General features: G+C 37.5%; 1 protein-coding gene across 10 annotated transcripts in view; it reads right to left on the bottom strand.

The window, feature by feature from the left end:
* The window catches only part of PTPRM (protein tyrosine phosphatase receptor type M), an 840,314-nt gene that overhangs the window by 342,958 nt on the left and 473,645 nt on the right, over positions 1-23,711 (bottom strand). For all 10 annotated transcript variants that reach the window (XM_058438632.1, XM_058438634.1, XM_058438633.1 and 7 more), the window contains one exon: positions 4,328-4,636. In XM_058438632.1, coding sequence (XP_058294615.1) covers positions 4,328-4,636 — 309 coding nt within the window. The remainder of the gene's footprint in view (positions 1-4,327; positions 4,637-23,711) is intronic.

Raw genomic sequence — 23,711 nt, 5'->3', positions numbered from 1 at the left:
ATATACATAGCAGCATTATTCATAATAGCCAAAAAGTGAAAACAACCCAAATGTTTATCAAATGGTGAATGGACAAACATATCTCAAAAAACTTTTTTAAAAGGGGTTGGAAAAAATGTTTTAGATTGTGAAAGGATATGAGTAATCTTTTAATGATTGCTAAGACCACCACAGATTGGAAAGCCTGCCTAGGATTTCAAAAGGACTCATAGATAGTACACCTATTTTTTTTGAGATGAGAGGCTACTTATATGTAAATGTAGAACATTTACAGTTATTCCAATTAAAGTCAAGTGTTGTTTGGCAGAAGAAAAAATGCTGATTCATATGGGAGGCCTGGGTTCTGACTTAAGACTAACAAATGATTAAATTGTGCAATTTGGACAAATCATTGAACCTCTTTAGGTCACATTTGCCTCATTCCTAAAATGAAGTTGGATTAAGTTGATTTTTTGTTTTTTTGGAAATAGGGTCTTGCTCTGTCATCTGGGCTGGAGTGCAGTGGGGCTAGCATTGCACACTGCAGCCTCAACCTCCCAGGTTTAAGTCATCTCTCACCTCAACCTTCTGAGTAGCTGGGACCATAAGTATGCACCAGCATGCCGGCTAATTTATTTTTAATTTTTGTAGTGACAGGGTCTATGTTTCCCAGGCTGGTCTCAAACTCATGGGCTCAAGTGATCCCCTCCTGCCTTGGCCTCCCAAAGTACTGGGATTATAGGCATGAGTTACTATACCCAGCCAAGTTAATTTTAACATTCAAATTCTAAATAGCACATAAATATGAAAATAATTGTTAGTCCTATGTTGAAGAAATTTATATACGACTACATTGAAGCAACAAAAAACATTAGAAATGACAACACTGGTGAGTCCTAAGAACACTGGAATTCCAAGCTCTGAGACTAAAATGTTCATCATAATTAGAAGTTGAACTAAAACAGGCCATGCCTGAGAAAACTCGACTAAGTCTCTTCCTCTTAACCTTCAAAGTGTTTATGATGATGACATCATCAGTTTTCTCACAGCATCAAGATAACTAAGATGAGTGACTGACTCTATTTTGTGATGATATTTCTTTTTCTTTTTAAGTGAAAGCAAGTTTATTAAGAAAGCAAAGGAACAAAAGAATGGCTACTCCATAGGCGGAGCAGCCAATGATATTTCTTATTTGAAAATAAGTGTTAATCCATGTGCAGATGTAAAGAAGGTGAAGAGTTAGCAAAAACAAATATTTGTTTCATTCAATTCGTATAAAAGAAAATACTAACAGTAATATGACATAGGAGGTATTCAAAATCATGTTAGGAAGAGGGTATCTCAGAAGGATGGACTTATTAGAATGTACTGGTGGTGACCCTGTGGTAGATGGCAGTAGAATAGTTGACAGGAAACCCTAGTGGGGATTCAGATAATCACTTTAAGGTCAGAGACAAAGTAAATTAAAACAATATGAATAAATAATTAATATACTACTAATTAAGTTAGGGAAGACAGTACCTCATAGTAACTTAGGTCTAGTACCTATTTTTAGAAGCTCTGGGAATTCAGGATCTGGGATATAAAGCCATAATACCTAGGTTTGTACAACTTATCCCTCGGCTGTATAGGATTATACTAACATTAATGAAAGGTAAATTTTTTCCCACACAATTTCTGATGAAACAAACTATATTTCAATAAAAGTATTATACTACAATAAAACTCACAGTGTTCAATGAATTATAACCTTTGTCGATGGACAAAGTGACTCCTCAATTCTTTTCTCTTCAAACTGGATATTGTTTGACAATTATTCTATTTCTTTCTTCTCTCTGCCTTTTCTGAAGTATTTTTTTTTTGGAGGGGTTACAAAATACAATTTGAAATTAAAGTTTTTTCTAATTAATGAAATGCTAGTGTGCTAGGAAAACAATAGATTTTTATTTGGAAGTAATGCATGCTCCAGCTTCAGGGACTAGCAAGATAATTTAAACAAAGTAATTCCGTCCTCATGTTTTGATGGAATTTAACAGAATTCCTAGCTCATGACAGTTCTCAATTTGAAACCCACAGTGTTCAATAGGTTCATGCTTTAGCAATATATATCTGGAAGTGACTGCATTTTATTTCTCTCATTGATGTAACCATTATTGTTTATTAAAACATGAATTAAATGCTTATCAACAATACTTTATTATTTCATTTAAAGATATAAGGTATTTTGGGGTGTTTATTACTTACTCAATATCACGCCTATTGCTATAGAAGAAAAACAGACAGTACTTCTTGTCAAGTAGTTTACAATAAAAAGAAAAAATACATATAAATAACATAATGAAGGAGCAAAGAAGAATCATGAGTGGCTATGAATCATTACAATACTAAGAAAGGCCCCTTTCTGACAGCTACAACCAGCTCTCCATGTAAATTTCTTCTATCCCTAATGTATCTAAGAATTGTTATTATTCTCACTTCTCAGATCAGGAAATTGAGGGTCAGAGATTTAAGGATCTTATGAAGTACAAATAAGGTCAGAAGGATGTGAGTAACACGGACTGAAGAGCTGGAGACAGCTATGTGAAGGACCTGAAATGTGAGGAGAGCTTCAGCGGGTAGCAGAGTAGGTGAGCCTGAGAAGTGGCCAGGAGAGGCCCCAACTGGCCAAGGAGAACAATCAGGCAACAATGGGAAGCCCAGGATGCACAGAGCAGGCACAGGGACCAGCATTCAGGGATGGCTTTGCAGAACAAGCTGCTGTGAAGGAGAAGTTATTACTCCTAGAATATGAGCCAAGAATATAGAAGACCTTGACAGCCAAGGCACTGGAATGAAGATTAAGTGGAAGAGCCACTCAAGACTCTTGTAGAGAGAGAGCCAAGATGAAAATATATTTTTAAGATCAGTTAGTGAGTGAGTGGGGGGGGGGGGGGGGGCATTAGAATAGAAAAAGGCTGGAACCACAAAGAAAAGGTAGAAACAATTATAGAAATTTCAGCATAAAATAATAAGGATTTGAATACAGGCAATGGAAATTGACAGAAAAGAACAATCTAAAACTTTGGAAGTAGAAACAACAGATGTCAGGACCAGAGGCAATAGAGAAATGCAGGGCAGGAAGGAGCCAGCCATAACTTGATGACAATGTGGACACCATCTTCTCCTCTTCTGGGAGATGAGAGAGAGTTGGAAGAAACAGAAATAGAGCTTCTGGTCTCAGCCTTGCCTGAGTGGCTTCCATCAAACTTAGACTCCCTCTCAAACAACTGCTTGAGAGGAACCAACACAAGCAGGACCTGAGGGACAATAAAAGAGGAAAGAGAGGATGTGCAGTGAGCTCGTCATCTACTCCAGCTATTTCTATGTTTTTCTTCTACAGAAATATGCAGGTGCTGGGTAGGTAGAAACACTCAAAAATACTTTTTTAGCTCTTTAAATGAAACGATAGAGTAGTCTAAACGTTTAACTCATGATTTAATCAATGGTCAAAATTACATTATCAGTTACATGAAGAAACAAAAAGCTAAACAACTATTTTTCTTAGGAATAGTCAGTTCATTCGTTTAATGGGCTTCCTACATTCTTTGTCACTTATTTTGATGCCTGAAAAATGATTTTTAGGTCAAATGTATGATATGCTACCATTGTATTTTATGTACTATATGAATATGCTATTATATACAAGGGTTCCCTGTATCATCTGTGTAAAGAAACATTTATATCCATGCTATGAGATTCAAGGCATAATTTTACTGTTTTAAATTATTATGGAGGTTTCCTGTATATTTGCTTTTTTGATGTGTTACTGGTGACATGCATGGTTTATTTGTTAAGTAGTTGTTTATTAAAGTAACATCCGGTTTCAACATTGTTCCTGTGGAGAAAAATGACCTATTTCATGACCACCAACTTACAGTTTCTCAAGACTGTGTTGAAAAGCAAGGGCAGCCTCTATTTTGTGCTGAAATTTTATCTGAACTATGAAAAATGTTTCAGAATGCCATTTAAATATATTTAGATAAACATTTTATATAAATAATCTAATACCCAAAACAACAATTTTTCAGCCCAATGAAATAAAACTTGAATGAAGAACTATTGAGACCAATATGGAAATGATTATATATAGAAAAGTAACTATATGAGTAATAAAGAATGACATTTCTATATCTCTACTCCCTTTTCCCTCTTTCAATCAGCGCTTAAGAATATAGAGTACAGATACATATTTGTGTTGTTCAACAATATAAGTAGTTCTTTCTTCCATCTGCACAGCAAAGATCTTGAAACAAAAGTTGCTTTTTGAAAGAACATGTTTTACATAAACATATCATTCAAAGGTACTCACGGTCTTCATCTGTCTGCACTATGAGTTCTTGGCTTTCCTTCCGGCCCTCTGGGTTCATGAGGATCAGTTTCACACTGACATTGGTGTATGGTGACAGGTTAGTGATCGTGTGTTGAGGGTGTGAGTTTTCTGTATCCCAGCTTACTTCTTCTCGCACTTGTTCTTGTCCTCCAACTTGGTAACAGTAGTGGACAGTGAGATTATAACTGTGGCAACGAGTTACATTATATCCAAATGGCTCCCAGCGGATAGTGATTTGCCGAGATTTGACCTCCACTACTTCTAGTTTTCTTGGGCCTCGCATGGGATCTATTTAGAAAAGAAGACAAAAGAAAACATGAGAGAGAAGAAAGATAAAGGCTCAAGTCAATCCCAAAGGTCACAGATATTCCTGGTTGTCCCCAACATCTGGTCTCCTCTTCTTCCTGGATAATAAATCCCTAAATCTTGGCTAGGCATGTGGCTACCAAGAATAAAGATGAAAGTTTCCATTATTTTCTGCAGATAGATGTGGCCATGTGCCTAAGTTCTGATGAATGACATGTAAGATGAAATGTCCAAAATAGTTTCTGAGAGGTGTTCTTAAAAGGCAGGGGCTCCCCATCTTTGGTCCTTCTTCTTTCCTATTAGCTGGATGGAGGATATGACGTTTGGAGCTCAGGCAGCCATAGTGAATCATGAGACACTTAAATGTTAAGAATTCAAAGCAATGATGAAGGAGGAGCCAGGGTCTCTGATATCACTGAGCTACCATGCCAGCCCTGACCTTCCTACTTCCAAACTCGTCATTAGGAAAAATTAAATGCCATCTTATTTAAGCCTCTTTTTCTCTGGGTCTCTGATAAAATAAACCAATCTGTGCTTTTTTTTTGAGACGGAGTCTTGCACTGTCGCCCAGGCTGGAGTGCAGTGGCATGATCTCGGCTCACTGCAGGCTCCACCTCCTGGGTTCATGCCATTCTCCTCCCTCAGCCTCCCGAGTAGCTGGGACTACAGGCGCCTGTCACCACCTCCAGCTAATTTTTTTTTTTTTTGTATATTTTTAGTAGAGACAGGGTTTCACCGTGTTAGCCAGGATGGTCTCGATCTCTTGACCTCATGATCCACCCGCCTCGGCCTCCCAAAGTGCTGGGACTACAGGCGTGTGCCACCACACCCAGCCAAAATAAACCAATCTTAATACTGATACATGTGTTTTATCTTTAAACATTAATTTATAATTATGTAATTGGAAAACATAAAAGTTTGAGAATTATACATGAAATAATATAGTAAGAGAACATAAACTTCTGAGCAGAACAGGTGTTTTTGGATTTCAATCTGAATAGAATTCCACACAATCAATGCTAAAGTAATTCTTGTCTGTTCATGACAATTTCTTAGTATTCTTATTTTAGCCCAAGCTCCAGGTACAGTTTCAAGCGTAGAAATCTAAATGACATGGACAGAATATAAGCATTTTTGCATAATTTAAAACAAAATATATGCAGAGAAAGCTTAAATTTGTTTATGAAATAATGATGAAAATAAATACTACTACATAAATAACATTTACCAAGCACTTATAATGTACCATGCACTGCTACAAAAAATTTAGCATTCAGGGTTTTAGGAAAAGCCTAACCTAAAATGTTTTGTGTTATATACCCATAGGTCATTTGATTCATAATTTTGATTTTTGTTTGTCTGAAGTGTGCTCACCAAATATGAATGTAAAGAGATCTACAATTGAGAAGGGACAATAAACTTGAGATATGAAAGCTACAGTTTATTGCACACTTACTAAGTGTGAGTTGCTTTCTATATATTTCCTATTCCTTAAAATAATCCTGTAAATATTTTTATTTCTAATATATAGACACAAAAATTGTGACCAAGGTAGGCTCAATAACTTGACCAGGGTCAGGGTTTGCTGTGGCACTCGAACAAATCTGTAGTTAGATCTGACAACTACAAATCATGCCGTCCCCACTCCACTGTTGTCTCTACCAAACTCAAGAGAATCAAATAAGAAGAAATCAGGATATTAAAGATACTAAGACTTCACCTAAAACATGACCAAAGAATGTACAATATAATAAAGATCCAATGTATTTAAACTTGAGACAAAAGTGCTGATAGGAATTCTTCCCCCTTTTCCTGCTAATTCTATAGACGAGAGGGTCAAGGCCATATTTCCCAGTTCAGCTGTACCAAAGAGCCTGGCCTGCACTTCAGGGTGCTGCAAACTTGTCTGGACTATTGCTGAAGTTCACTTCTTGATTCCTATTTGCGCATAAATTCTTTGTGTCTGTTTTCTCCATCATTTATGCCATAGAGAGAACTTAAAATCCCCCCTTTTTACCTGCAACCTCTGACAAATGAAAATGTTTAAAATGGAATAATGTTAAATATGCAACGTAGAATTTACCAGATATCTGCTACAGTCATAAAATGGGATTAATAAAGATCATTCATGCTACTCTGTCCTGTAATAAATCTAAGAACCAAAGATGAAAACTCCTCCAAGAAATCATGAGTGGCATTCTCATGGAATGTTCCTTATTACAAAATTAATTTTTCATATTTAAATTACTACTGTCGGGAAAATGTCATAAATAAATTATTTAGAAGAACATTGAAGGTTTTTTTTCCAGATTAGTAACTTTTACAACTTAACGGAAATGTCTAATTTTATATAATGCTTCATTAGTTGAATGTTCATAAAAACTTCCAATAAGCTCCAGATCCCTATACGTACACAGATCAACATGCATCCCTTTGCCCTTTTCCTTATTAATCCCAGGCCTCCTATTCATCACAGGACTGTTCTAACGCATTTTCCTAAGGTTTTCATCAATTTTACTGGCTAATAAAATGACTAAAGGCTTCAGATATTAGTTTAAGCAAGAAGTATAGTTCTAACTTAATTTCAATGGAAAACTATTTTCTACTGCATAAATAAGTCTGCATCATTCAGTATTCCTTATCCAAGAAAATATATACTTAAATTAAAATGCAGGACTGAAAACAAAGGCTTCTGTCTGTCTACTGGTCAAGCATTCTTGAAATGCACGCTCCCTTTCTCTGTGAGTACCTTTTAGAATTCCATCATGGTAAAATTATGTCTCAGATTTCCCATACATTTGCCAAGTACTATAGCTAAGCCTAACACAAAACAATCATTTCTATGACAAAGGCTCTAAATTGCCTATTGTCATGAGTGGTAATCAGACAGGAGACAAGAGGCTGTATGAGGTCTAAATCTTAGATGAAAAGAGGGTGGCACGCCCTGGCTTGCATCTTTACGTTGAAGCATAACTACAGTTAACCAAAGCAAAACTATCTTACGGAAGCTTTTGCAGAGTATTTTCCTTTGTGCCCTCTGTCAGCCTTTGACTATGGTCTGTAGTTCTGCTGTGTCTACTAATGTGTTGCTATCAACATGGCAGGGTCAATATCAATGGGGGTAGGAAGGGTCACATCAACATAGGATAGGGATGAAGGCCTCTTTGACTCTGATTCTCATTTGTCAAAAGCTTACAGGATAAGTTAAATCAATACCATGACACAGTGACATGGTCCACTTCAGATGGAGTACTGTCATTTTCTCTTATCAGGGTCCAAAGGCAAAGTTAAGAGGGATGGGGAAATGGCTGGTAAAGCACATGCATAAAATAACATAAAGGAAATGCCATGTGCTACCATGTACCTATGACAGCAGCCTCCTTTAATGATAGTGTTGATAGGCTATGACCAATGACTAACGAAATCAGACAATTCTTTTAACTCATACTAAGCAAATTGCCTGATTTCAATGCTTCTGTTTTTACTTTTTTTCTGCCATTCTGCAAAATTAAATTCTGATCCAGCAATGATTTATAATAATTACATCTCGAGTTAGTGTTTTATAATACCTTTGTTTTCAATGTTTCTGCAGAACGATTTCCATTAGTGTGCTGCTAACTGTGAATGAGGCATTCCACAGGGACATTTACTCTAGTGAGTTATGCTGATGATCACTGAACACTCTGAAGGGCATGACTGTAGAAATTTATCACACTGTAGGAAACAAATGGCAACTTCATAACCAGAAATGTGTAATTTTGGTAGGCAAATTGCAACTCACACTGCATTTCTGGGAGTAGAATACAAACACTGTCCCCCCCAAAACTTGGCAGAGCATTACAAGCATTCTATGTGCACAATATAAATCTCTTACAGTTAGATAACAGGGTAATAAATAGTATTCATAGGACCACTAGTTGTAGGAAATTTCTCCTCTTTCCTCACAATCCTGAAGATGCTACAGAGAATGGAATTGATTCCAAAGCCATTTTTCTTCACACTCACACCCTCTGGCCACAGTGATGCCTCCCTGCTTCCCTGAAAGGGTATCATGACAGGCCCCATTGGCATGAATCATGAGGCCAGGCGGTCCACTGTGGGCCCACTGATTCATGATAAGAGATGAGAATGGCCTCCCTACGGAGAAGTGCACTGGCTGTCGCGCCGGAAGCTCAGTCAGTGAGCTCTTACCTACTCTCCCACTGATGCCTGCAGCATTTTTCATTCTGTTCTTTTTCTGCCAGCTTGAGCCAGGTTTCCAGCAGAGAAGTCTGACCTAAGGGACGAGCAAGCCCACTTCTAGCCTCCAGCACTTCAGCATCCTATTTAATCAGTGATCCTGGCTCCTTCTACATTCAGTCCTATTTTCTATGAACAAGGGCAAAAACTGACTGATAGGATCAATTTCCATTGCAGGTTCAATTCACAGCTCATTTCTTTGGAACTCCGTACTTTACCTTCTATTACTACTACAGTGCTTTTTCAGAAACTCAATTTCAGAACCTTTGAGAGATATCTGGGTGTAATTTTAGGATCCTGTCACTGATAATCAAAAACATAGATTACAACCAATGCTCCCACTAACAGGTTTCTCTTTTCTACCTCTCAATGAACTCTATGGAGGTCTATTACAATAAAGGGAATAACAACCAGAATGGCATGGTGGGCCCCTTCAGGACCTCCAGCTATTGTACTTCTGCCTCACCAGTCACACTAGAGGGTGACAAAATAATAAAGCAATAGCTCCCTTTACTTTACTATTTAGTGAAATCAGAGCAAAGGTCTGAGTAACTAATATTGTAGTGGCCTACCCCAAAATTCAGTATTCCTAAGCAGCAACGATTCTGGGTACATGGCCTTGTTTTTAGGTGAAGTAGTTAAAGACTTTCAATTGGTCAGTGCTTTCAAGAGTTTAAAAAGTACCTTGTCAGTCAAGCTGAAATTGCTGGGATACAACAATCTTTAATTTACACTGCCCTACAGGCATCTATGTATTGGTGATGTAATGGAATGAATTCGAACGTATCCTAAAAATTATATAAATTTGAATATATTTTTCCTCCAGAATACTTTTCATAGATATCACATTAATAGTTTTCACATTTTATCATAACGAGAATCAAAAAAATGCCCTTGGAAACAATCTGTTTTTCTTAAATAAATCATACAATCCTATATAAGGGAGAATAGTATCTTCCTAACAAATAGGCCAAATTTCAAAAACAGTACTCGTTTAAGAGAAGGAAAAAAATAGTCTTACAGAATAAATGAAGGAAAGTGTAACAATGCCAAAGTCTACACAAAATCATTCTACTTTATTTCTTGGTTTAAGATGGACATAGTCTCACCATGTCTTTCATGTATTCCAAATGCTGGTTTGAACTCCGCCTAAATTGTAAAGGTAAGTAAACTACTGCCCCATCTCACTGGGAAATAGATTATCTACATAGCAACTAAATAATCTAATTTAAATTATTAAATTTAAAATTAAAAAAACTAATCATTTAAACTTCCATCATACTTGAAAGCTGGAATTCCTATTCACATGTTATGGCAAACATGCAGGATTATCTTATATAATAAAATAACTAGGATATACACTTATGGTAAGAACACAGATCTCAGGTAAGGGAAAATAACACTCTAAACATAGGCCACAACTGACAGCCTAGAGGGAGCACTCCCTAGCGGTGTTAGATAATGTTGAATGTTAGGTAATGCAGTATGTCCAAATGCTTTGCTTAGTTCTTGGTTTGGCTAGTACATTTAAATAAAAATAAAGTAAAAGAATACATACTGGACCCTGGGCTAGTCATTCAAGGTACCTGGTTTTTATTTAAATGTAATGCCAAACTTTTAGAAATAATAACACTGTCGAAATAAAACAAAAACCTCAATGGATAGGACATTAATTATGTACTGTATAAAACTGACAGCAAGATTGGACACAGCTTAAGACAGAATTAGTGAAGTAGTGCATGGATCAGAGGAAATTATCTAGAATGTAGCACAGAAAAATAGAAATAGGAACATAATAGAAAATAAGAAAGGAAGATGGAGGGCAAAATTAGAGGGTGTATCTATGTCTAATTGGCATTCCAGAAGTAGAACACAGGGAACAGAGGAGAGGCACTAACTGAAGACATAATGTCTGAGAAATTTCCAGAACTGACAAGAGATATCAGTCAAAAGATACAGAAAGTATAACATATACAAAAGATAGAAAAATTAAATTCCACATTTAGACATAATGTAGTTAAACTACCAACACCAAAATAATCAAAGAGATGATCTCAAAAGCATCTAGAGAGAAAAAGCACATCACCTACAAAGTAATGGCAGATTGACCAAAGAGTTCTCAACAACAACAGTGGAAGGCAAAAAACAAGGGAACGAAATATTCAAAGTACAAAGAGAAAATATGAATATGTCAACTTAGAACTATATACATAGCAAAACAATCATTCAAGGATCAAGACAAAATAAAGCTAATTTCAAAGAATTGTACCTGAGTGAACTTACTACCAATGAACCTGCAATAAAGGATCACCTTCAAAAAGAAAAATGAGTTTTGAAAGAAGGTCTGAGATGCTAGAAGAAATGGTGAGCAAAAAAACATAAAAACTTATGTTTGTAAAATAACAATACTGTCTAATTTTAGAGCTTTTTATATATATATACAGAATTAGACTGCCGACAACAAGAGCATATACACAGGTAGGGCAATGCTCAGAGTTACAGTGTTGTAAGATCTTTCCATCACTGGGAAGGGAAGTTTAAGATATCAACTACAGACTTTAAGTATGCAAGCCAAACTCTCTAGGGTAATCACTATACAGATAGCCATAGGATAATACCTTCAGTAACAAGTAACTCATCTAAAGAAAAAAAGTTATTTCAGTCAATTATGGAAAAAAAACAAAAGAAAAGAAAAAAGGCAAGGGGTGAGGGGAAATGTAGAAAAACAGGAAACACCAGAAAGCAAACAGAAAAGTGGTACACAGAAGTCTACCACTAGTAGTAGTAATATATACTAGTAGTACTACTAGTATATATTACTACTAGTATATACTAGTAATGACAATACATGTAAATAAAATCTTGTCTATTAAAACGCCCAGAGAATTAAAAGTAAAATCAACATCGTGTAAAATTTTCCAAATCTGTTTACAAAAAATAAATCTAAGCTGTTTCACTACAACATTTTCCTGGAGGTTCTATTCAGTACAGTAATAAATGAAAAGTATAAGAATGAAACAAGAAAAAACAGCACTTTAATTGTACACAGACAGTGTGACAGGCTTGGCACACAAGCAGGACCTATAAGTTATACAGAAATAGCAAATGTTAGCAAGGTGACCAAATATGGGATTAATTTTGAACTCCTCTGCATTTTTTGTATATTATCAAACTGAAACATTACTGAATTTTTTTCATTTACAACAAGATCAAATGATATAAGGAACCCAGGAATAAATCTTACAAGACACCAATAATAGATAAAAATCCAAAACCTCATTGAAAGACATTAGTGAGGATCAAAATAATTGGAGTTATACCATGTTTATGAACGGGCAGACTCAATATGGTAAAGGTGTCAGTTCTCCCCAAGCTAATCTATAGAATCACTACAATTTCAATTAAAACCTAATTAAAGTTTTAAGGAACTTGATAAATTGATTCTAAAGTAAATAAAGAAGTGCAAAGGTCCCCAAACAGAACACTCCGTAGGAAGAATGAGGTAGGAAAATTTGTTCTATCAGATACCAAGAGTTATTTAAAAGCTACAGTAACTACACAGTGTGGTGTTGCTGAAAGAACAGACATGGAGCACAACAGAAATCTTGGTGTTCTATATGATAGAGGTGGCATTTCTGATTCCAGGGGGAAACACAAGTGGTGCTAGGAGAAGTGGATTCCTACTCTGTATCATATACAAAAATAAATTCCGACTCAATTAGAAGCATAAAAACCCAAATTTAATTTTTTAAACTAAAGAATGTAGGGGATTATTTTTTCTGATTACAGGGCAAAGAAATAGTTCTTAAGCACCAACTATCAATGAAAAGCTCAATAATTTATGCTACATTAAAATTAAGAACATATTTATCAAAATGTATCATAAGTGAAAACCTAAGCTAAAACCTTATTCTTGTAAAGAAGGGAAAACAACCAAACACAATAAAGACAAACGATATAAAGAGGTATTTAGTAGAAAAGTAAAAGGCAAAGCACAGAATAGAAGACATTGGCAACCACTAAACAAATGAGAGATATTGATTATATACAGAACTTCCACTAATCACAAGAAAAAGACGACAACTCAAAAGAAAAGTTGGTAAAAGAACAGGACTTTTGAAGAAGAGGAAAATTATAGACCACAAACGTGAAAATATGCTCAAGCTTAATACTAATCTGGGAAATGCACATTAGAGTCAAAGTAAATTCCATTCTATATCCATCAGATTCACAAAAATTAGAAAGTCTGGTAATACTGATTGTTGGCAGAATGTAGATCAAAGCAATATGTTATACATCATTAATGAGAGTGGGAATTGGTACAGCCACTATAGAACACAAGTTGGCATCATCTTGTAAAGCTAACCTTAGAATACAATCCAACTGTTATATTCTTAGGCATATATCCTAGAATAGGATTTCTTCACTTAGAAGAATAACCTGGCATATTTTCAAAAATACAGTCATGCATCTCCCAAAAACAGAGATACATTCTGAGAAATGGATTGTTAGGTGATTTCATTGTGTGAACATCATAGAGTGCACTTACCCAAACATACACAGTAGAGCCTACTCCACACCCAGGCTATAGGGTGCCACCTACTGCCTCTAGGCTACAAACCTGAACAGCATGTTTCTGTATTGAATATTGTAGGCAACAGAAACACACTGGTAACTATTTTTGTATCTAAACATAGAAACGGTACAGTGAAAACATGGTATTATAATCATATGGGACCACAGTTGTATATGTGGTCTGCAGTTGACCAAAATGTCATTATGCAACACATGACCCTATAAATCTCTCTAGGCCTCATCCCCAGAGACTTAGATTTGTTGGGCCTGCAATGAAGCCCCAGAATTTGTATCATAAGAAGCAGCCTGGGTGATTCTTGTCATCAGAGAAATTTGAGAAACAGCCTAGAGCCCTGCTATTCAAAATAGTGTTGGTTCTCACACCAGCACAGCAGCATCCCCTGGAAGCTTACTAGGAATGCAGATACTCAGGCCCTACTTCTGACCTCCTGAAGCTGAATCTTCACTTGCACACTGAAGTTGGAGAAGTTCTGTCTTGGAGGAGTGTTTTTTCAGAGTCCAGGCTGTATCCCTAGGTCATATCACAGTGGCATTTGTTTTAATGAAAGAGAATAGAAAATAAACATGAAAATGGATTTAAAAGATATGGATTGTATCATGTAATAACCATGTAACAATGAAAATACATTTCATGCTGCATCTAAAGGGTTTGAAAAATGCATTCCTAGAGAAATTCTTCCCACTGGGCACCAGGAGACATGTACAGAAATATCTTTACCAGCGTTATTGTCAAAAGAATAAAAAAGAAAAGCAAGGAAACAATCCAAATATTTACTGAGCCAAAAACAGATAAATATCCCTACAATGGAAAGTTAGACTACAGAATTAGCTATGGCTATGAGCTATATTGTGTTTCAGAAACACATAATATTGAATTAAAAAAAACAAGTCCCACAAGACTACTATGATGCAATCTTACAAAACTGAAAAACATGCAAAAGGAAATGGTTTAAGAATACATATGTATGCGATAAAACTATTTTAATAACAATGTAAGAGAAGAGCAAAGGAAAAATTTACATAAAAATGAAGATATCAGCTACCTCTGTCCTGGAGACACAGGGATAAAATGAGCAGAAGACTACAGTTAGGGGAAAAAGTTCTAGAAGTATTCTGTTTTTTAAGATGGGAAGTTGATTATTGTTATGCTGCACAATTTATGTAGGTTACATATGTCCTTTTGTTTGTATCAAATACTACCTAACTTCAGAAAACATTATTACAGGAAAGACATGAATATCCTAGAAAGATTGTTGGCTCTTTGAGATTTCCTTCCTGGAGAACAGTATATCTTGGTTCTTCTGAGAGAGGTATAATGGTTACTATCAGGCAAACTTAACTTAAAGGAACCAAGATCATACGTCATTAAAGATTCAGCAGTTCCACAGATACCCCCATGGGATGGAGTCCTCTGACTTGAAAAGAATTACAAAGCCCCCTCTTTCGAAACACACAATAATAGGCTTCCTACCAGTAATATTCTTATCCCTGAAACTAGACCTTGGTTCCTAAAAGCTGAGCCTCAGGCCTGAGTGCAGCCTGGCTCTGACACTTGGGTACAGTTGTTGCTCCCCCTCCCCTCACCCAAACTTCTGAATCTCATTCTTGGAAACTTAGCGCTGGATCTGAAATGGAACTCAGGGCTGTCACATCAGGAGGAGGACAGCAGTCAGGCAGGTTACCATCCAAGGCCACAGCTAACCCACACGGTACCTCCCTGCAATTAGAAAAGAGAGCCCCCCTTCCTTCCTCAAGACACTTACTTTCATCTGTTGGAAAACTGCCACAAAAATACACAAATCTACAAGGTTTATGTTTATGTAAGTTTCATGATAAAAAGATACACTTTCTACCTGATATACGTACATGCTGTGCACCCTGAAAGTCCTTAGAGAATATATTTATAATTAACAATTTCAGAACTTATGATGAACCAAGCCTGCAAAAGTGAATGTACTATGAGGTATGCATGTTGACAGGAGTGTATGAGTGTATGGAGGGTTTTTTTTTTTTTTTTTCAGGAAACTAATACCATTTATTCATTTACCAGAGTTCAATATTTATATTCATATTTATACTTAAACTACATTTTCTCCAAGGTTCATATTCTAGTTACTCCCCGCTAACTTATCTGTCCCTCCAGCCACTGCCAGAATGCTTTCCTGATGTGACAGTTCATCTGCAACAATCAAAGGACTTCTAATTCATGCTCTTATCATCTGATTGAAATAAAGTCTTCCCATTAAGTCACAACTATCAGAGATCACAGAACCGTTCTTGCTTTCCATACCAGTCAAGCAAATCTATCTGCTGTACTTCAAATAACGTTCTCCCTCCAAAATTAATATCTCTGTTCAGACTGATCCTATATATATATACAGTGGCAGCCATCTTTTTATCCGCCAAAAAGTAGCCTTGAGTTCCTTTCAGTCTTGGTTCAAAATCAAATCCCTTTATGACTATTCCTTCTTAGTTGCAATAAAAACTCACAGACTTGGCCGGGCACGGTGGTTCATGCCTGTAATCCCAGCACTTTGGGAGGCCGAGGTGGGTGGATCACAAGGTCAGGAGTTCCAGACCAGTCTGGCCAACATAGTGAAACCCTGTATCTACTAAAAATACAAAAAAACAGCTGGGTGTGGCAGTGTGCGCCTATAGTCTCAGCTACTTGGGAGGCTGAGGCAGGAGAATCACATGAAACTGAGAGGCGGAGGTTGCAGTGAGCTGAGACTGTGCCACTGCACTCCAGGCCAGGTGACAGTGTAAGATTTCGTCTCAAAAAAGAAAAAAAAAAAAAAAAAAAAAAAAAAAACCTCACAGACTTTCATGGACTCACATGGTCAAGATCCCAGTATATATATATGTTTATTATGTTTCTCTATGTCTTATTGCATTCTGTAACTATCAAGTTACATATCTCATCCCATTAACATGAATCTTTATCCTGGAAAATGCCTATATTTGTTAATCAACATATTTGGTAAAAGGATACTAGTACAATATAATATATAGCAAACATTTAGATCAGTTCCTTTGTCTCATAAATCAACTCTAGAAATATCTCCTTTTCTGCAGTATTTACCTATTTTCTGTGAAAAGCCTTTCCGAGTTTCTGTGTTGTGACTCACATCTCTGTTGTGCTTTTCCGTTTTAAGGAAGTCACACAGGCACTATAAACAAGGCTTTCACTCACCACTGGAACTGTTCGGTTTTTGCCTGAGCTCCTTGATGACATTTCCAAAGTGTAAAGTTCATCACTATGGAAGGAGCACCACTGCTACACTCAAAATTAGAATCTTGAATTGTTTCTATACAGTGGAACAAACAGGCTGCAATTCATCCTATAGATGAACTTTACAAGGAAACTTGTATGAAACAAATATGAGTCTGCAGTAAAAGACTTCCTTGATATTTATTTCAGATTATATAAAACAGGAGGAGGCAAAATGATTTTCACAGAGTTTTTTAGAACTGTCAAAAATTGGTTTGGAATGGGTTTTGACCTTTTGTAACCCTCATAAAGCTATGATATCCACAAAAAGCCTTGGAAGTTTGGAACTGATATTTTACCCAGGGCAAAAGAGAACCCAAACCATTCACTCTTTGCTACAGAAGTAATGTAATTAGTGATGAAAAAAGTGAATCAAATACAATTTCAGTTTTACCCAAATGTAACTATTACCTCTAGTTAATACTAAGCAGATAAGTGTTACTTAAAATATTTTTACCTGTTTAGAGCCTCCTATTTTGGTATTTACAATCTTCTTATGATTAGATAGATTTCTGTTTGAAGTTGTTTACAAGTCTGAGCAAATGGTTTCACAAAAGACCACACTCAACTCTGCTAGATTGATGGCTATACTGTAATTATTCTTCTCTGTTCTCACCAACAACTTTTTTTTTTTTTTAAAAAAAGACTTCCTCAATTTAAAAGAGCATATGATTGATAAGTTAGTTCTTATTTAAAACCTAGGTTTTCCATTCTGCTAATCTTCCAGGGAAGCTCGGGGAATGAGATGACAGAAAACTCAGTTTCAGTAGAAGAGTATGTTCTCAGCACCCCACTGACAACTGGAATGGCAGGGCAGAAGGAGGTATGCTACGGAAAAAATGAACCCGCCACTTTTATTTTAAAAAGATAGAAAAAAGGAAAACACAGGTTCTAACTTGAAATTATTTCTATGCCAAATGAAACAACTTTAAAAAAAAAAAAGCTTGCTCCTTTAGTAAAGAGCAGTTTACCTCTCTGCTGAATTATCTCCTTATTTTGCTACCAAATTTGTTCCATTTTAGTGTCAATTTTTCCCTAAACATAGTTTTTGTGTGGGATCAACTCCATTTTCCCACCAGTGTCAGACTACTTTGCAATACTTTTCTATCCCTCTCAAGCCTAAGGTAATCTGAGTAAGCTCAATTTGCTGATTTAAAAAATACAAAGGCAATGTAGATGCTTTTCATTGTTTTCCTGGAAGCCAAGGAATCAATCATTTATTTACTGAAAATAGACGGAGTCATACTCACTTATTCTAACCCTCTTGGAGGCCTGTCATCTGTTCCGTAGCCCTTCAAGAAGAGTCCATTACATGTGTTTATGAATGGCTACCCCAAACTTCCTTTCCAAATTAACTTTTGTCTAGATTCTATAGCACTCAACTGGAAAAAGTTTCAGACATCCTTGATTTTCACAGTCCACCAACACGAGGAGAGTGTGGGTTGCACAGCCCCAGGAGTCCCTGGCCAATTCATCCATGTACCACACCCATCTTACCCCCTTCCCTCTAGGTTCTGACATTCAGCTATCATGGTGGGAGGTTGGGGAGCACCGTTGGGGATGAGGGTAAGGTGGAGTTTTATAAAGCTCTCCAGGTGACTCAGAGACCACCCTCATTCCACCTGGTCATGAACCCCTGAATGGGAAACATGTACACACATACGCTGTATTACTAATTTAACACCTAGAGAAAGTGCATTGTGTGACTGATATAAAACAGAACTTTTTTATTTTTTGGTGCTATCCTCTTTTTCAAAATTTGCTATTTTTGTAGGTATTACTTTCTTGAATACAATAACAATGTAACTATCACAAAATAAGAATTATCATATAGGTAATTCTTCATTAAACTTATAAAAATGAATCACAGTTTGATGTGCATATCTTTCATTTTTAATTGTTTATTTGCCACAAAATTTTTTTTATTACTACCAAGTATGTTTCCTTGAAATGCTGCTTAGAAGTGGCTTAAAAACTATGGGATACATTGAACCATCTTAATAAGGTAAAGCATTCACTTGCCATCTAGTGTTCCATTTAATTTAAAATGCTCATGATTCTTACCATGTTGAAAATTAACTAAAAATTTTCATGAGGATCCACAGCTATTAATTCTAATGGGTTACAGATATGATAAATAACTTAAAAAGTCTTAGTTTCGTTCATTCTTTCTGAAGTTGAATTCTCAGGGAAGAATCAAATCTTTCAAATTAAGAAAAAACCTTTATTTGGTCTAGTATCTTCTTGCTTATTAATACCTTGTTGCAATAGTACATGGCAGGCAGATGTGGCGGGGAACACTCCCTGGGCAAGTGTGGAGAGGTGGTGATGCTTAGCTTTGACTTGGAGGTCCAGGAGTACAGGTCTGGAGGACAGCCATATAATGTTATTAATATCTCATTTATACCATGAATGATACAACTGCACAAAGTCAATCTGACCACACTGGGAATACTGGGGAATGGTGGCCCCTGAAACTAGATCTTCTTGTGGGGAAGGGGAAGGCAGGGAGAATAAATGATGTCATGGAAAAAAATGTAATAGATTCAAGTACAGAAACCACGTCAAGGAGGACCCAGAGACACACGGACTGGGGCCTGGGGAGGGGCGGGGATAGGGAATCATACTTCTTCCCTGACTGCTCCCTCCCTCCCCTGCTGCAAGTTGGGAACTGATTTAAAAACATAAACACAAGAGTGCTGACACAGGATGGATACAAGATAGAAAATAGATACAAGATACACAGAGGATAAGTGGTATACTCAGCTATGCATTAATATGTGGAGGTTTTAGAAGGTCAATAAATAATTGCCTTCTCTTTCAGGTTCTCAACTGAGAGATACACATACCTACTGATTTTCGACAAGTGAAGATTTCATTAATATCAGATTTTTTACTGTATTAGTCTGTTTTCATGGTGCTATGAGGAAATACCCAAGACTGGATAATTTATAAAGAAAAGAGGTTTCATTGACTCATAATTCTGCATGGTTGGATGGTTGGGGAGATCTCAGGAAACTTACAGTCATGGCAGAAGGTACCTCTTCACAGGGTGGCAGCAGAGAGAATGAGTGCCAGCAGGGAAATGACAAGCATTTATAAAACCATCAGATCTCGTGAAACTCACTCACTATCATGAGAACAGCATGGAGGAAACCGCCCCCATGATCCGATTACCTCCTCATGGTACCACCCTTGACACGTAAGGATTACAATTCAAGATGAGATTTTGGGTGGAGACACGGCCAAACCGTATCAATTACTGACATAGGTGACTGAAGAAAAAAGACTTGATTTGTGGAAGTCTGCTATTACAATCATTCTTAGTTTTCCTCACTTAAGTCCCTTTTTTCAACATCTTTTTGAGCTAAAGTTAATATGTCATAAAATCCACCCATGTAAAGTGTACAATTCAATGGTTTTTAGTACATTCACAGACCTCTGTGACCATCACCACAATCTACGTTTGGAACATTTCCAAAAAGAGATTCCACATCCATTAGCAGTCACTCCCATTTCCCACAACCATCACCACCCTGTGCCCTTGCAATAACTAATCTACCTCCCACCTCTATGGGTTTTCCTACTCTGGGTATTTCATATAACTGGAATCATACAAAATGTGGTCTGTTGTAACTGGCTTCCTTTTACTCAGCACAATGTTCCCAAAGTTCATCCATGTTGTAGCATGTAGCAGACTTCACTCCTCTTTATTGCCAGGTAATATTCCACTGGGTAGATATACCACATTTTTTTAAGCCATTCATCAGTTGATGAGAACTATATGTTGTTTCCACTTTTTGGCCATTATGACAAATGCTGCTGTGAACATTCATGTATAAGTTTTGTTTTGAGACAGTCTCACATTGTCACCCAGGCTGGAGTACAGTGGTGCAATCACAGCTGACTGCAACCTCCGCCTCCCAGGCTCAAGTGATCCTCCCACCTCAGCCTTTTGAGTAGCTGGGACCAGAGGTACATGCCATCACGTCCAGCTAATTTTTGTATTTTTTATTAGAGATGGAATTTCACCATGTGGCCCAGGCTGGTCTTAAATTCCTCAGCTCAAGTAATCAGCCTGCCTTGGCCTCTCAAAGTGTTGGTATGACAGGTGTGAGCCACCGCACCCAGCTTACATACAAGTTTTGTGTGACACATGTTTTCACATGTGCTAGGTATATTCTTGGGTACATAGTTAGAAGTAGAATTACTGGGTCAGATGGTACTCTGTCTAACCATCTGAGGAACTGTCAGACTGTTTTCTGAAGTGGGTGTATTATTTTACATTCCCACCAGCAATATACAAGGGATTCAATTCTTCCACATCCCGGCCAACACTTGTTATTTTCCATATTTTTTGATAGAAATCCTAGTGGGTATAAAGTCGTATCTCACGGTTTTCATCTTCATTTTCTGTTTTTTCTTTTGAGACAGAGTCTTGCTCTGTCACCCAGGCTGGAGTACAGTGGCATCATCTTGGCTCACTGCAACCTCTGCCTCCTGGGTTCAAGCAATTCTCCTGCCTCAGCCTCCTGATTAGCCGGGATTACAGGCACCTACCATCATGCCCAGCTAACTTTTGTATTTTTAGTAGAGATGGGGTTTCACCATGTTGGCCAGGTATTTTTAGTAGAGACGAGGTTTCACCATGTTGGCCAGGTTGGTCTGGAACTCCTGACCTCAAGTGATCCACCCACTTTGGCCTCCCAAAGTGATTACAGGTACAATATGTTTATCATTGTGCCCACATGTCTTGATTACTGCAACTGTGTAGTGAATCCACTCTTGAGTCATATTTACACATCCTCCATTCACTGGATGATCCAAGCACTCTGCACTCCCACCTAGGGATGGTTAATTTACCTCTAGTTGTAGAAAAGAGCATTTGTGTCCTGTGGACAATGCCCAGAAGAAACTGACTGAATATCTTCAGTTCCCTTTTCAAATGTCATCTATTCAATGAATCATTGGTCTCACAGGACGAAGTGAGAGCTTACCAAGATTCTCCCCTTGAACAAACTCTTGTCAGGCCCCAATGAGCTCTCTTGTTGACTAGACTTCAACCCTGGCCTATAAAGACTTGAACAAACACTAACACAGTTTCTAAAAGCTCGAGGCTTCATCTGTAGGCTGATCCTAGCCCCTCTGAGAGTGCCTGCCTGAGAAAACTCCAGACAGAGAATTTGTTGTTTGTTCCATGGCAATCACTTGAAGATAGGGCTACCGTCTCCCAGTCTTAGAGGGTGCAGGAGCCCGGTCTCTGCCGAAGAGTAGAAACTTAACTTCTATAAGCACTAGCTAACAAACCCAGGTGGTTTCACATGGATTAACCCTCCCTTTCTGCTTTTTATAATTTTTCATTTCCCTGACTCTCCTGAGACCCAGCTTGCCCCCTCTCCTTCCTACTCCCTCATTCTCATTTATAAATGCCCAGTCCTCTCTGCACAGATCGAGGGTGACCTTAGATCATGCTGGACTCTTTTCCCCACTGCAATAATTATTACTTTAACTAGTGTCTAGCTTTGTTTATGTTTGATAGGAAGCAGGAGAGGGAAGAGGGTTGGGGAGGTGGCCCTGACTTCTCCATGGAAGCATCAGGATTGTAGGATAAACATTCCTCCATGGAGAACAATGTGAAAAAGAAGTGGAAAAAAAAAAAAAAAACCTAACTAGCATACCTCAAAAAAACAGCATCAGTACACTCAAGTCTCATTTCTAATGTAAACTTAGAATAGCAAGCATATAATAAAGATGCTACCATAGGACCAAATAACTGAAAGAGAGGAGAGACAATCCAGGCAGAGTGGACCATACTGATGAAGACATAATGTCAGGTGATCACACAGCCTGTCTGGGCAGCCGACTAAAACCACAGCTTCAGGTTAACATTAAGAAATTCTACCAGTGACTAAGAAGCTCCCAGGCAGGGACTAGAATCTGCAGCACATACGAGGCATATTACTACGAAAGAGGGCCAGGTACCACCATACACAGGCACCTGGTTGCTTGGTAGGGCTAATAAGTTAGGATCTGATCTCCTCATGTTATCACCAAGATAAAACAGGCTATACAGGAACCAGAAGCAAGGGAACTAGGTGCTGAGCGGCATGTTCTCTTCACATCTCCCTTGCATGAGATCAGCAAAGGGCCTGAAGACAGTACAGGATTATGCCTACTGAGCCCAGTGTGCCCAGCTGTGGGGAACAGAGGTCTGAGGACCTGGGAAGCAGACACAATAAGCAGCCTGTAGGCGGTGGAGACAGAGTGAAGAGGGGAAGCCTGCAGAAAAGGGGGAGTTGGAGGGTCTACTGGGGGAACTGTCTTGGCGATGGGTACTTGAGGCTTGGACCAGGAAAATGGCAACATGAGAAACAATCCACGGGCTGTGACCAATTAGGTGGGCAGGTGTACCGCAGGAAGGTGGGAAAAGGAACAGGAAAAAGACACCCAAAAAGCTAGCTCAAACTGAAGGCAGTATTGCCAGGACAGGGGACAAAGGGACAAGAGCTTAGGCTGAGATGCTCCCACTGCTTGCTGCTTGAGATATCCACAAAGGACACCCAGCATGTCACTTACACTAGACCTGAAGCTCAAGGGTAGGGGAAAAGGAGTCAGAGGTTATGTGGTTGTTCAAGCCAGCAACATAGATGGCGATTCCAAGAAAAGCATTTAAAAAGAATAGAAAGATATTGAAAAAGACCACATTTGCTGTAATAAAGTGCAGTTTATTTTAATTTTGTTTTTCTTTTAAGATTCTTCGAGGCATCTGCCCTCTCATATGAAACTGACAGTAATAAGATATTAAGAGTTATAATTTTTAAACCATTAATTCTTTGATATATGCCATTTTCAATATATTATTTTACAATACATTTTACTTAAATTTTAAAAGAAGATAAATATGTTTTTAGTGAAGTGAAGAATTTTTAACTCTGAACTAAAGCCAACTGC

The sequence above is a fragment of the Hylobates moloch genome, unplaced genomic scaffold, assembly GCF_009828535.3.
Source record: "Hylobates moloch isolate HMO894 unplaced genomic scaffold, HMol_V3 SCAFFOLD_5, whole genome shotgun sequence".
NCBI classification, from domain to species: Eukaryota; Metazoa; Chordata; class Mammalia; order Primates; family Hylobatidae; genus Hylobates; species Hylobates moloch.
The sequence above is the reverse complement of the archived record's forward strand: the minus strand, read 5'-3'. Positions and strand labels throughout refer to the sequence as shown.